Here is a 15455-nt window from a genome sequence, read left to right on the forward strand (position 1 = left end):
CCCCTGAAGGTGTGTGTAAACATGTCTGTTATTTAATGTTAGCAATACTTTTGCAAAGTAAAGCTTTTTGCCATTCCGATAAAGCTGCTTAAATCTTGAACCTATTAACATTATAATAAAGTAAAAGACGTATACAGCAAAACAAATATACATGCCATATGCATGCATACCAATTAAATAGAAAAGTTGTAGAATGATGGTACAGAATAAGCAAAACCACAACACACACTGCACCTACCCTCATCTAGTCTGATGACAATCGGCTCATAGTTTCTCCTCCCATCAGATCATCAGAGAATATCAGCCCAGAGTCTCTCAGCTCTTCTTCAGTCTGTCAGGATGAACACAACAGAGAGGAACTGTGAGATGATAGGAAAAAGGAAACAGGTAATTTCTTGTTTGAATAGTCATTTGGTAATTAATATTTGACAGACCTATTAATATTTGACAAATAATATATATATATATATATATATATATATATATATATATATATATATATATATATATATATATATAAATTATAATTTTGCTATAAATTCATTACACATCACATCGCATGATTACATGATTACTTATTATTGTTATCAGTAATGCACATGTGATTTATGTATTTGATTATTTTAGTGTTGTGTGTTGAATAGGACACTTCTATTGTGCCACCTGTATTATTATGGTGGTTATTGGTACATTTTAAGGTAAAGACACATTTTTAAAATTAAAGTAGGTATATTAACATATCACTTAATGAAATATAAGGTTGGCATCCTGTATAACTGGAACATTGTCATTGTATTCACTGAGGAAGTTATTGGTAGTTCTGTTGTCCTGTCTTGTTCTTTCACTGAACATGATCATAAACGTCAAGATTTGTTTTTACAGTCTATTCTAAACATTGAAGATGATAATCTAAGTTTTGGAGTCTTTTATTGATAAGTTAAAGTGTAGATATGACTGAGGTACAATGACGGAGATCAGAAACATTATGAAATCAACGATGATGAAAATTTTGCTGATCAGGAGTCTTGGATATAGTGAAGTACATTCGAAGACTTACTGCGCATGTCTGATCAGTTCACGAGTCACGACCTTTCTGTCGACATTAGATGTCATGTAAAACGCATGCTTTTATAATTCATGCATTTTATAGTTTTATACAGTATAGTCAAAAAAGTTGTGGAACCTATTGATAATATTTGACCATCAGGATGATCAGGTATGTTTGTTAAATGAAGAACGAAACGCTGTTTGGATGCACATGTCATATGCACATGGCAATGAAGGCCTGTTAGCTTGTTGCTCGTGTTCGGGCTGCTGTGTTTTTTTTTTTTTTAAAGGCTTTATTAAACTATAATTAAAGGGAAATATTTAAGTGTTGTTAAAACATGTGAATTCGTTAATTAATGATTATAAAGTTTAGAATGTGGTTTATCTGCTTTAACTATTATTTTGATTAGGTGGTTAGCAGTTAGCATTAGCACTTTTTTGTCTTGTGCGTGTTGGGAGTTTTAGTTGATAGTATTTTGATGTGTATTGAAATCAAGGGTTTGCCAATATGGTAAGATGGGTAAAGATGCCTTTTAAGATAGTTTACTGGCAGTTTTTAACATATTTAGAAATTAATTTAGTGACATTTTTGTCTGTTATGTAGGGCTCTTATGGGCCACAATTGGCACATAGATGGGCTACCATATTTTCTGTTTGGGTTATCTTATAGTAAACCCCTAAATACAAACATTACATGTAATCCACTAACTACACTACAATGTTAAAATTATTCAGTGAACAGAAACCAGTAGTTCATGTTTTAGTTCATTATGCAAGGTTTATTTGGAATAATTTGAAAATGACTTACTACATTTACAACTTTATAATACAAAAGTATCAAAAGTACAGTCTAAAATAATGTATTTCACAAACAAATAAAAGAAAAAGTGCAGCTCCTCACTCCTCTGTCATCGCTCTCCCAACAGCCCTTTGAAAAAAGACCAAACAAATGAATCAACCATTGTGCCACCTTTTGGGACCCCAGGTCAGACAAAAACAGATGGCGAAGAAACGACACACGCAAACTGCAAAATAATTCAGAATTAAGGTGAAGAATTAAGTGTGAAACCATCAGAAACCCTACCAAATCCTTCTGAAGGCATTACAAATTATTTGTAACAGTATTCTAAAGTATTACTATATTTGGTATCTTTTGTGCATTTGTTATTTAAATTAGCACTAAATAAAAAAGGGAAAAAACACAGACAGCTGAGTGAGGAGATGGATAAAGCTCCTCAGATCTAATTGCTCAGTGGAAACTAGTTGTTCTGTGACAACATAAACATTTATCAAAGATCTTTTTAAAATTAAACATTTGAGAATGGAAATATTTCACTCAATGTGCAGACTTTTAGAATAAAAGCTAAAAATGGTCCCTGTATGGCGCTTTTCTTTGATCACAAAATTGTGATCTTTTTTATTGCCTTTTTTCTCTGTATCCACAGGCTCTTGGTGCCTGTTAACACTAAATGGCATCATATTTGGTAAAATTGCAATTGTGCTGGCATTTTAAGATTTTGATTAGACTGAAGTCACATTGTGTTTAAGTGTCAAAATAACTATACAAATTATTTCAAGGGTGATATTTGTGTGCTATCTACCCAATCAACTTTTGGAATGGACTGTGTTTGCACTTGTCTTGACTGTGATTGAATTAGACCACTGAGTTGCCCATTTTCAACCCATGTACTCATTTCCCATTTTGCTGTGTGGGACCAAAGCGTTTTTTCACGCATTTTCAATGAGAGCGCCACATTTTTAGAACGCCTGGAGTGCACCGAGGCGCTGAGCGAGTATTTCATGCTCACGTGCTGAGCGCTCAGCGTTTTTTACTGGTCGCCGAGAGTTGAAGAATGTTCAACTTTGAGTAAAACGCAGCGCTCATCACTGTCACTTTTCACCCAGCCGTCCAATCACAGTGGAGGCGGGGCGGGACTAATACTGCAGACCAACCGCCACATTCTGCGTGTCGTCTTCAGATGACAACAAGCAATAATAACGGAACAAAATGATTTAAAACAAATGCCAGACCAAATACTTTACAATGGATCTGCAGTTTTATAATGAATACAGAAAAACTACCTGTGAAATTAGTAAGACTTCCGCTGATTTTCTGTATAACAAGCAAAGAGTCTCAACTGAAGAAAAAAAAAACGCTGCCTGCCAAAACGCTCTCAAGCTTTCACAGGGAGGCGTTTTCAGCAGAGCGCCTAGCGTTTTCTGCTGGCTAAAAACGCTTTGGTGGACACACTGGGGAGCCCAGCTGGGTTTGCCCATGTGGGACCTACTTAGATCACCCAAGTGGGCCCCAGATAAGATGCCCATTTTGAGCCCATGCCCACTCTGTACCCCTGTAGCCCATGTTTAATCCACGTGGGACCCAAATACACGTGTTGGCTGTGTATTATGTATTATTAATATACAAAAATGTATTAATATACAAAAACAAAATCTAGATTTTGTTTTACAATTTAAAACAATCAACCAAAAATGTTTAAAAAAATGTTAAAAAATAAAACGGAAAAATTAAGAAGTGTATATATACAGTATATATAAAAATTTTGCACGCCCAATTTTTCAGTTTTTGATTTTTTTTAAAAGTTTGAAATATCCAATTAATTTCGTTCCACTTCATGATAGTGTCCCACTTGTTGCTGATTCTTCACAAAAAATTACAGTTTCATATCATTATGCTTGAAGCCTGAAATGTGGCAAAAGGTCGCAAAGTTCAAGGGGCCGAATATTTTTGCAAGGCACTGTATAAACATATGAAATACTTAAAATGTAATAAATGTAATCAGTTGTTAAGGTTAGGATGTTACCAATATTTGTACAAAAACAAAACCAACTGCAAACAATAAAACTTTACAATTCTAAATATAGCCCAAATGTGGCCCACATGGGACCCTCAAATAAACAATAATGGGCAACCTAACTGGGCCCCACAACTTTATCCAAGATAGGGCCCACATTCCGCCCATCAAACTGCCCACCCTGAGCCCATGCCCAGATGACCCCCATGTAGCCCAGCTAAAACCCAAGTGGGGCCCACATGGACATGTTGGCTGGGTTTTGTGTGAATCAAATTTATGACTTTACTTTTGTTTGTAACGTGCTATTCAAGTTGATCCAAAGGAAATTAAATGAACTTGTTTTTGCTGTTTGTGCAGTTGTGGCTTCATCTGTGTGTTTGCGGTGCTGATAAACAAAGGTGAGCATTTGAACGACATATCTGAAAGATCAGTTCATGCCAATGAGTGTTAAAGTTACAGTTAATGTTTCTCTTGTTTCAGTGTCTCTGCAGGTCACGGTAGAGGCTGTTATTGGCGGTTCTGTTGTCCTGCCGTGTTCTCCTACTAGGCCTAAACATGATTTTAAACTTCAAGATGTGTTTTGGAGACACAATGGCAGCAAGATTGTGTATGATATCATTACCGGCAGTCATTCACAAGAGTGGCATGATCCACCATTTAAACACGGAATTGTAACTTTTCCAGAGGAGTATGAGCGAGGAAACTTCTCCATCAAACTCAAGAATCTCACTCACGCTGATGCAGGAGAATACATCTGCCACATCACACACTCATCTGAAAAACCTACTGTACGGCTGATCATCAACGGTATGTGACACTACTGGATTACGACATTAAGTTTTTAAGCAAAGTTCCCTTTATTGAGGGAATTCGCACTGCGTCGTCGAGTGACGACACTCTGGGGAACGCCCTTGGCGTGGCGTCTCTGAAGCATGAATGAAATCTTTCACCAATCTGATTGGTGCTACGTCATGACGTAGTAAGTGACAGCATATGCGAAAGCTATAAGAGGACGCCGTCACATAGTAAAGACAGCAATTGCTCTTCAGCGGAGGCGCTCTGTGTGAAAAGCATATTGTTTGTCTATTTATTGTTTGTCAGTCCCTTATATATATTGAAAGCAAGCATGGCAAGCGAGCAATTTAGACGGTGTGTGCACCCGTGCCCGAGCTTCATTACAGGCACGGAAACACACCAGCTATGTGTGCAGTGTCTCGGAGCACAGCACTCTCAGGCGGCTCTAAAGGGAGCGAGTGTGAGAAGCTGCCGCTCCGAGTGCTGTGTTCGCGGCTAGCCGTGTTCACCGAGACAGGCCAGGCTTGCGAGCCCCAGGGATCTGTTGAGGCAGCGCGGCGGCGTTCATGGGGCTCTCAACTGGATCTCGCGACAGGAGGCGCGAGATCCAGCCCCTCAGGCCCCTCTGAGGAGGGACCTGTTGTCTCAGGCAGGGGGCATGATCTTTCACCCCAGGCCCGAGCTGTGGGACCTCTGGGTCTGGCCCTTGAGGGGGCTCAGTACCTAGGGGATGGCCTGCCAGCCAATGTGGTGGAGACCATTCTCAGCTCTAGAGCTCCCTCTACCAGGAGACGGTACAACCTTAACCTTTTCCAACTGGTGTCGAGAACGGGAGGTGGACCTAGTCAACTGCGCTGTGGCCTCATTGCTGGAGTTCCTGCAGGACCGTTTCTCCGCCAGTCTAACCCCATCCACTCTGAAGGTTCCACTCATCTATAGATTCTGGACCATTGGGGAGGGACCACTTGGTTGTACGGTTCCTCTGTGGGGCTCAGAGTTTGAGGCCTGCGGCTCATTCCAGAGTCCCAGCCTGGGATCTGGCAGTGGTTCTTGAAGGGCTGGCTGAGGCCCCCTTTGAGCCACTGGAGTCGGCCAAGGCGAGAAACCTGACCCTTAAGGTGGCCTTTCTTCTCGCCATCATTTCTCTGAGGAGAGTGGGAGAGCGGGGCAAAGGCCATCTTACACCCAGGCCGGGCTACGTGCCCAAGGTTCCATCGGTGGGGATGAGGTCAGTGTTTCTTCAGGCTTTTCATCCTCCGCCTCATGCGATGACTGAGGAAGCTAGGCTGCACCTGCTCTGCCCGGTTAAGGCCTTGAGAATTTGAGAGGTCAGCACAGTGGAGGAGATCGGACCAGCTGTTGGTGTGTTTTGGCCCACCCAAGAAGGGGCTGCCTGCTGCAAAACAGACGATCAGTAATTGGATCGCCCAGGCCATAGCCACAGCTTATCGGGTGCAAAATTTGTCTTCACCCATGGCCGTGAGGGCTCACTCCACGAGGGGCTTGGCCTCCTTGGTGGCCCTCCTTTCGGGAGCTTTGCTTATCAAGATTTGCGAAGCGGTGGGTTGGGCCAACCCTCACACCTTCATAAGGTTTTATAAGCTGGATCTCCCGACCACGCGGGGGGCTAGGGGGCTCGAGTCCTAAGTGTGCCTGGGGGGGCCAGCTTCACACTAGGATGGGTGTGATGTGGTTTGGCATAGTGGGTATTCGTCCCCCAGAGTCTCGTCACTCAACGACGCAGTGCGAGATCCCTCGATAAAGGGAATGTCTCGGGTTATGTCTATTACCCTTGTTCCCTGAGAGGGAACGAGACACTGCGTCTCATCGCCACACCTTCCACGCAGAGCGCCCGCTTCATCACAAAGCTGTCTTTACTACGTGATGGCGTCCTCTTATAGCTTCCGCATATGCCGTCACTTACTATGTCATGACATAGCACCAATCAGATTGGTGACAGATTTCATTCATGCTTCAGAAACGTCACGCCGAGGGCGTTCCCCAGAGTTTCGTCACTCGACGACACAGTGTCTTGCTCCTTCTCAGGGAACAAGGGTTATAGACATAACCCAAGACGTTATTTGCTTTAAAGGGTCAGTTCACCCAAAAATGAAATAATTTACTCTCCCTCAAGTTGTTCCAAACCTGCATGAATTTCTTTCTTCTGCTTCTGCTACAACAACACTCTTACCTTACTTCCCTACTAACAAAACCAGGAGAGAATGAGAACAAAAGAAAAATGGCCCCCGTTTCCCTACTGCTGACAACATAGCAGGCAAATGACTTAAAAGCCGGACACACAGCTACCACATATTTAAGTTTGATTTTGGCTTTAAGCTTAACACATAAAAGCTGCACACTACATCAATGACACCAATTTAAGCTTAACACACAACAAGAGCAACACTCTGGGATTGGCAACATCACAGCCCTCTCATGCTCCTGGGAGAAGGAATCTCTGGTATTCTGGTAGGTCCCATCACCAGCACAGGAAATAGGGCAGAACACACATCAAAAACTACAACTGCTTGCAGGCCGTTAGGTCCATTGGCAATAACACAGACTACATCAATGAAAACACATACACTATAATTGTAAAACAAACACAAAAATCCAGGGATGCAACAATGATGTTGTAGACATTGTCAACAAAACACAGACATGTGGTGCAGTTTCACTCACTGCCTGCTGTTTAAACTCACCACTGGGAACAAAAAAACACACTTACAGAACTCCGATGCTGCTCCAGAAAAACAAACTGCATCCACTGTTTCCTTAATGCTGGGTTACCCTCACAACCAGAAATGTGACATTGTTGATTCGAGGTCTAAAAACGAAATGACAGCGCTGCCTACGGCTCCGTAACAAGAATGAAGCTGGTTGATGGCTGTGCCCTTGCTTTCTCTTCTGGTTGATGTGCACAGGCTCATCCGGGAAAAGTGCCCATACACAGAATTATGCCCGTTATGAACACATACAGGGCCATACTCCAAAAATCTTTCCAATCCTGAATCTTGGCACAGAAATACAATGTTAAAATGAAACTGGAGAACTGTTTTACCTCCTGTAAAGTGTTACTTCTTTGATCCTCCAATAAAAATATTTGACAAAAAAAGAAATACAATGTTTTTTTTGTGCCATGTTTAGAATGGGAATCCAACTTTTTAAAAGTGTAAATAAGTCAGAATTTATGAAATAGCCCCCTTAAAATCTAATTACGGCAAGAAATTGAATGTATTTGAAGTTTACTAGTGATGTTTCAGTCTGAATGCTGCTGTATATAAAATATAGACAGATCTGTTGTCTTTATTACAGTGAGGTAATGTTTTCTGTTAAACTTTTTGCAGAACCTACAGAAAAAGTAACCATATCCACTGAACAAGAAAACCAAGGAGAAACAGAACCAGACAGTGTGTGGACATCATCAACTTTGATCTGCATTTACATCGTATTAACTTTATTTATGTTATTTATTGGTATATGTTTAGGTTTAATTATAAAAAAGAAAAAGCCCTCAAGCAGCTGTAGTGCAGGTAGACATGACATGGGTTCAGACACTCATGAGGATGAACACATTATGAATCATAATGTATAAGCTGTTATTTATTCAATTATTTTTAGGAATGGGAGAGTTTAATGTTGTTAGTGATATTTGCACTGGTAAATCGATCACCTGTAACCATGGGATCAGTATGTATGCCTATTCCTGCATATAGGGAAAACAAGATCTTAAATATGTGATTAAAAAGTTTCATTTCTGACATAAAATGTAAATGATGGTATAAAAGATTAGAATTATGAGTGGAAAGTTGAAATTATGACATTAAAAAATTAAAAATTAAAATTTATTTAAAACCATTGATAACATAAAAAGTCAAAATTTAAAGTTCTAATTATTAAAAAGAAGTTGAAAGTGATGCACGTCACACTGTCAGATTCATGTGTGTAGAATAGAGCAAATCACAACTCATGTAATTACCAAAGCATATCCTTCTGGTGCTCTTCGTTTAGGGGTTACATTGGTTGTCTTCCCGGTCATAAGTGACCGGACACCTAAAAATTAAACTTCCTCCACCCCAGTAAAACCAATGCAATTTATTTTTCTTCTATATAATTTTTTTCTTTTTAATTTTGTATTTTGAGATGATTTGATGGTATTTTTTAATATTTATGCAATAATTATTGTCTATTTTTGCCATTTAAAATTATAAAATTATTTAAAAAAAATATTTTTTTATTTTTCATTTTATTTATTGCAGTATTTTAGGTTAAAATAGAGACTAGTCCTTAAAAAAAAAATAGTTGAAGACAGATTAGCGCCCTATTTTGGAATTATTTAAGAAATTATGCAACCATGGGTGTAATCCACTAGAGGTCTCTATGGAGGGGCTTGTGAATTCCCAAGTTCACTTTTCAACACTTTCAATAACATTTTTTTAGCTGGATTTGAATATATAGTTAAAAAATATCAAATACTATTTTTATATAATTTTTTTTTTTTAGAAATGGTGATTTTTTTTTCCTGTGAATTTGTGTTTTTGGAGATTTCCCATTCATTTACAATGGTGGTCATTTTTGACCGAAGAGGCAAGTGGGAGTATTTTTTTTTACAACCACTTAGCATGTTCGAATCATGCCCTGAATTTTTTTGTGTGTTTACATACCTAATGTTAGAAAAGTCACCAAGTTTCATATCATTCTGACGAAGATGTGATTTTACTAATTCAAAATGTAGTTCATAGGTTTCATTTTTTCATGGGTGTGTGTGTGTATAAGTGTGCGTGTGTATGTGAGTGGATGTGTCAATATCACACTCCTGATGTTTTAGAGTGTCATCCCTATACTGCTGTGTACTTTTTTTCAGCATTCTGGCTGATTTGTAGATTGTACACACAAATATTCTGCAAATATTTGTTTTTTTGCCGATTTCCCATTCATTTCCTATGGTCGGTCATTTATGACCGAAGACAATGAATGTTACTTTTTTTTTAATGACCAATTACCATGCTCGAATCATGACCCCAATTTTTCTGTGTGTTTACATACCTAATGCTAAAAAAGTCACCAAGTTTCATATCATTCCGATGAAGCTGGGATTTTTTTAAATTTTAAAACAGAAAATGTTGCAGTCAGAAATGACCGAAGAGCACCAGAGGGATATGTTCCTCCACATGTATTTTAACTGCTTAAGTTAACTGCCAAAAGTTACATATTCTAGATTTGACTGTTTATGACTATTTTTATATTTTGTACCCTTTATGAATCATTTTTTTAATGATTATACACATTCTTAGTGTGTATAAAGTGTGCTATAAATAACCTTGCCTTGTCTTTCTACTTTGTATGTTTAATTTTTTTTTTTTTTATGCAAAAAGACACTTTTGTGCTGTTTTATTCTTGCATTATGCACTGCATTCTTATTAACAGAATGAGATCTTGATAAATGTTTGTCTTAAAGTTACAAGACAAAGAGTCTGTTGATATGTTGCTCCCTTAAAAAAATATGTTCCTGGTAAATATTTATCTTGAAAAAAAAATATTTAAGTGTTTAAAATGTAGAAAAACAAGGAGCATTGATTCACTTTATTTGTGTGATCTCATTATGTTCAAGATCCAATAAATGTCATTAAATAAAATCTGTCAAAGTTTGGATTTGTTGTCTTATACTTTTTACAAAATCCAAATATTTTACATTTATTCATTTGTTTGACGCTTTTGTCCAAAGTATGGAAGCAGAAATGTGGTTATGAGTTGAATTTGGTTTGCACATTTAGGCCACATACACACGAAGAGAGGCTTTCCCTATCCAATCTTTTTTTTTTTTTTTTAAACAAATCTGTAAACCCGGCATCACCGCAAGAAACATCTGCAAACACACAAAACCACTGAAACTTACTCAAAGAAACCACTGAAACTTGGTTCACACTCGATTAAAACGAACCCTGATGCAACTGCTCGGTTACTGCAGTTCATTTGAACAAATGTGAACGCTGCCATCTGAACCCTGGTGCGCACCAAACAAGCGGACTGAGACCGCAAAAAAAGATGGGTCTCGGTCCACTTCCAAACAAGCTCTGGTCCGGTTCGATTGATATATGAACGCAACACAGACCAAAGACATGTAAACAAACCAAAAAACAGACGTAATGTCACAAGATGCGATGCGGAAAGATCGGTATATCCAAAATGAATAACGTTAACGTTAGAGGCCAAACATAGAGCAACGAGGAAGTGCCTCATCAATATTTGGTCCGACGAGCATGTTTCGAAAATGGTAGAAAAAAACGAACAAAAAGCATACCTGGTTCTTCTCATCAAAGGACCTGTGTTGCCCATTTGATGGTACAGATGGCAGAACTGGCCGTCTCTTTTCTGCATACAGCGGAGGATTCTTGGTGCTGTTTTTAATTTTTTGAACATTTTATGAGCTCTTCATGAGTTCTTAGCGGGTTAAAATAATGCCATATGTACACGCATAAAATAATGGCGTTTAATCCAGCACACAGCATTGTTTTGAATGTTCGGTAAGCAAGCTCCTACGTCATATAAACCGACCAATCAGGTTGTGTCCCTATGCCTTTGGTTCAGTAACTCTAGGGTCGCTGTTAAAAATGCCAGTGTGAAAGCTAAGCGGACCAGGGGACTGTTCCATAAACCAAGATTAGAGTATAAGCCAGGCTTATTTCGGTTAGTCAGGCTTATTTTTGGTAGATTCGGTTTCATAAATCAAACTTAAAAAAGTTCAAACTCAATTACCCTGGCAACTTATGCTGCCAAATTAACCTGGTCCGGGGCAGGCTAACTGTCAGGCTAAGTCTGAGTTCAGGCTTAACGAGCATACCATTTATGACACCTGCTGGTATTTCGATGTCATTTTATTTTACTTAACCACTATCAATAAAAATAAAAATTGAATTAAATGAATAAATAAATAAGAAAGAGGTCAGACCCTTTGGCTTTTAATGACAGCTACCTGTATGTGCGATATAGGTTCTCAAGAGATGGGATTGCATATATTTGTAGATTACTAAGCCCATACATTGCAAATAATACACGCCGCAACAGAGCGCTCACAGTCCCACAGACGGTGTGCATTGCACTTCGCTTTTTTGCCAGTGGAACATTTTTGTACACAGTTGGAGATGCAGAGAATATCAGCAAAGCATCAGTTTGCCGCTCTGTACCAACTGTGTACCTTTCTTTAAAAAGATTACTTAATGTGTTCATCACATTCCCTGGCCACAAAGCTTTTCGGACCATTAAACATGCCTTTTATGGAATAGCTGGTAAGTTCAAATAACTATAAAACATGGAAATATTTCTTGACTGTTGATTTTACATGGGACATTTAAAACAAACAAATAATTTTCCTAGGTTTCCCAAATGTTATCGGTGCTTTGGACTGCACCCATGTGCGTATTAAGTGTCCATCTGGTCCACATGAAGCAGACTTTGTGAATAGGAAATCAGTACACAGCATCAATGTACAGGTACGGTCCCACTGAGATGATATTGAAGGCTATGCTCTAGCACTGAGTGTTCTGTACTAAGTTGGGCACCAGTGTTTAGTTCATTGCAATTAAAATGTAGTGACCTACAGGTTTAATTTCTTTTAGATGATTAGTGATGCAGATTGCATAATCACAAATGTAGAGGCCAAATGGCCAGGCTCTGTGCATGACTCCAGAATCTTTAGAGCCTCATCTCTCTACCAGCAACTAGCAAGAGGTATGCTAGTCTTAAAAAAAAAAAAAAAAGATTTATATATATATATATATATATTCATTCTGTCTATGCAGGAGTATTCTCAGGAGTTTTGCTAGGAGACAAGGGATACCCATGCCTGCCTTACCTCTTGACTCCATATAAGGAGCCCCAGACAGAGGCACAGCACCACTACAACATTGTCCATGCACGCACAAGAGGTCGTATAGAGATGGCATTTGGGCTGATAAAGTCAAGGTTTCAGTGCCTGAAGCACCACAGAGTGACTCCACCTAGGGCATGTGACATTGTAGTTGCTTGCGTAGTGCTCCATACCATCACTTGTCTGAGGAGAGAGAGGCAACCAAGGATTGTTGAAGAGGAAGACTGGGGCAATGAAGCAGTATTGGAAGAAAATGAAACAGGCAGACTTATAGGAGACACATATGCAAATAATTATTGTGCTTAATATGGTCTAAACCATGTGTAGCCTTTAATTTTCCAATGGCCCCTCAACTTTCTCCCTAGTTGAACAAACACACACAGAAGTCAAAGTATTTAATGTGTTTTGTCTTTATACAGAGTGAATCTGCCTGTTAGGGGTGAAAACATACAAATAAATGTTGTGGAAAGTGATCAAAAAGGTAATGTTTTTTTTTTCTTTTCCTTTTTAAAAAAATGGTAGTTCTACTTGCATTTTTCTGTAGCTGTTGAATTTCCAGCTCCAACTTCCTCATTTTCAGTTTTTTATACTGGATGTCCATATCAGTCGCTTCTATTTGTTTAAGGAGGTAATGTTTATACACTCCTTTTATGTTTTCTGGGTTCTGTAGCAACATAGATTTAAGTTATTTCATTGAATACGCTTGTCACATTGTTTTCATTTCTTAATAAACTCACTTTGTCACATGTGGTCCCAGACTGAGAAGGCTCTAGAACAGTGTCAGCATCCTGAAAACACATTATGATAATTTTATCACACAAGTACACTTTTTAATATTCAATACAGTAACGCATTGGAACCTGTGACTACCTCAGGCCTCCTTGAACATACAGACACAGTCTCCTCATCCTCCTCAACTGATGGGCCTTCTCCCTGTGACCACTGATTAAACTCAGTTAAACCCATTAGCTTACATGACTGACTAAAAAGGTCTCATACTCACAGGCAACATGTTGTCTGGTGGTTCCTAAAGCATACAGAATCTTGATAGAAATATATATATTTTTTGTTATCAAAATGCACCATTACAATAGCACAAGTACCTCTACGTGACATTACTGCTATGATGTACTTAGACTTAGAATGCCTAAGGAAAAAGGAAATCAGTTAGCCAGGAAGCTGCAGGAGTGAAGCTGGCTGGTGGTGGCCCTCCCCCAGTGCCAGCAACCTCAGTCTTCTTTTTGGTCTCTGCAATTAAAAAAATAAAAACATAAAAAATAAATATAAAAAAAAAAACCTGATTGGTTGTAACTTCAAGCTGGCATTGATTACATATGTACATACCATTAGATTTACTTACCATTCTGAACTATATTTTTATATTTTATTTTCACCTGCTGCCAGGTTCTTTTTCCTTCACTTAAATTGCTGCTGCGTGAAAGCAATTAACGTTACTGTTATTCACACACAAACTTTGCAATGTATTCCGCAGACCGCAGTGACTGTAATGACTTTAAAAATAATATGAATGAACCGTCTTGTTTAATCTTAAAGTTCTGCTAGTCAGACTCAGAGAGATTATGGCAAATAAATAATGGTAACGCAAGCGGCCATGGCACTAAACGAGCAATAGTTATTAGTTCAAAAGGGCAAACAGTCAAAGTTATTATGCGAATTAACTCATAAATCCGTCACTGTGAAATAAAATTGACTTTTACAGCTGAAATGAGTGAATTAAGCATGCTTGGAACAATTAATGAGGAATATTGTAATACATCACAATCAAGGTACAAGGGAGACAACGGCTATATCGTTAGGTAGGCTGACTGAGACAAAGTTATTTTTCGCAGCTTGTTCATTAACAATCGGGTCCAGTCGCGTCTGTCTTCCCGGCGGGTTCGGTTCCAGCGATCAAATAATAGACGGGTCCATGTCGGTTCCGGGTAATATATTTTTGGCATTTTTCGGATCTGCACGGGTCCGGGTCCAGTTTTTGAAATAATAGACGGGTCCGGGTCGGGTCTGTGTTGAACATTGCGGGTCTCTTCGGGTTCGGGTGCGAATTTTTGGACCCGTGAAGACCTCTAGACTACACCTCTGCCTTTCCCTGTTTATACCTGTTGTTGGTGATTGACCTCTGCCTGTTGGTTTACCTTATTGCTTTGGTAAATAAAGCTGCATATGGATCCTCAACCTGTGGACTCATCATTACAGTAAACGTCGCCTGAACCAGATCTAGCAGCTTTCTATCAGTATTCTACTGAGGTTTCAGCGCAGGCCAATGTCCTCGCGGCCCATCAGCATCAACTGGCGCGTCTGACTACACTAATAGAGGAATTAGTCAAGACCTTGCAAGACCTCCGCCTCTCCGCCCCTGAAGCGCGGCCAGCGCCAATTACTCCTGAGCCCACACCTACCACTCTCTCTACCCCAGCGGCTAGCCCTCGCCTAGCTTTCCCTGAGAAGTTTGGTGGATCTCCAGCTAAGTGTAAGGGCTTTTTACTTCAATGCTCTCTGTTTGTATCACAACAGCCCATGTTATACCCCACTGAAGAGAGCCGCATATCATTCGTCTGTTCTCTTTTAACGGGCCAGGCTTTGGATTGGGCTTCAGCAGTCTAGAGGGATGGTCAACGGCCACCTTCTCAACCTTTAACAGTTTCCTGCAAAGATTTCGAGAGGTTTTCCAACATCCTGACGGCAGTAAGGAGGCAGGGGAACAATTGTTAGCTCTCCTCCAGGGTAGAAGAACAGCTGCAGAGTTTTCTTTAACCTTTCGCACACTCGCAGCACAAACTGGCTGGTTTGAATGACACACTAAAGGTGCTCTTCAGAAAGGGCTTGAATATGGAGCTTCAATCTGAACTGGCATGCAGGGACAAAGGAAGGGACCTGGATCAGTTTATTGATTTGACTATTTGTCTCGATAATTT

The 15455-nt window shown here is 39.4% G+C and overlaps 1 protein-coding gene and 1 long non-coding RNA gene across 2 annotated transcripts; both read left to right on the forward strand.

Moving 5' to 3' along the window:
- The first annotated feature begins 265 nt into the window (after positions 1-265).
- LOC137040519 (uncharacterized) lies at positions 266-4477 on the forward strand. The gene is made up of 3 exons (XR_010897925.1): positions 266-387; positions 4218-4258; positions 4341-4477. It is a non-coding gene; the product is annotated as an uncharacterized lncRNA (long non-coding RNA).
- A 583-nt stretch (positions 4478-5060) lies between these two features.
- Positions 5061-12828, forward strand: LOC137040748 (uncharacterized). The gene is made up of 6 exons (XM_067416521.1): positions 5061-5490; positions 5595-5883; positions 11592-11941; positions 12030-12145; positions 12272-12383; positions 12455-12828. The coding sequence occupies exons 1-6, from the start codon at positions 5061-5063 to the stop codon at positions 12826-12828; spliced, it is 1671 nt and encodes a 556-aa protein (XP_067272622.1).
- Positions 12829-15455: the final 2627 nt, after the last annotated feature.

The sequence above is a fragment of the Pseudorasbora parva genome, chromosome 14 (assembly GCF_024679245.1).
Source record: "Pseudorasbora parva isolate DD20220531a chromosome 14, ASM2467924v1, whole genome shotgun sequence".
Classification (NCBI taxonomy): domain Eukaryota; kingdom Metazoa; phylum Chordata; class Actinopteri; order Cypriniformes; family Gobionidae; genus Pseudorasbora; species Pseudorasbora parva.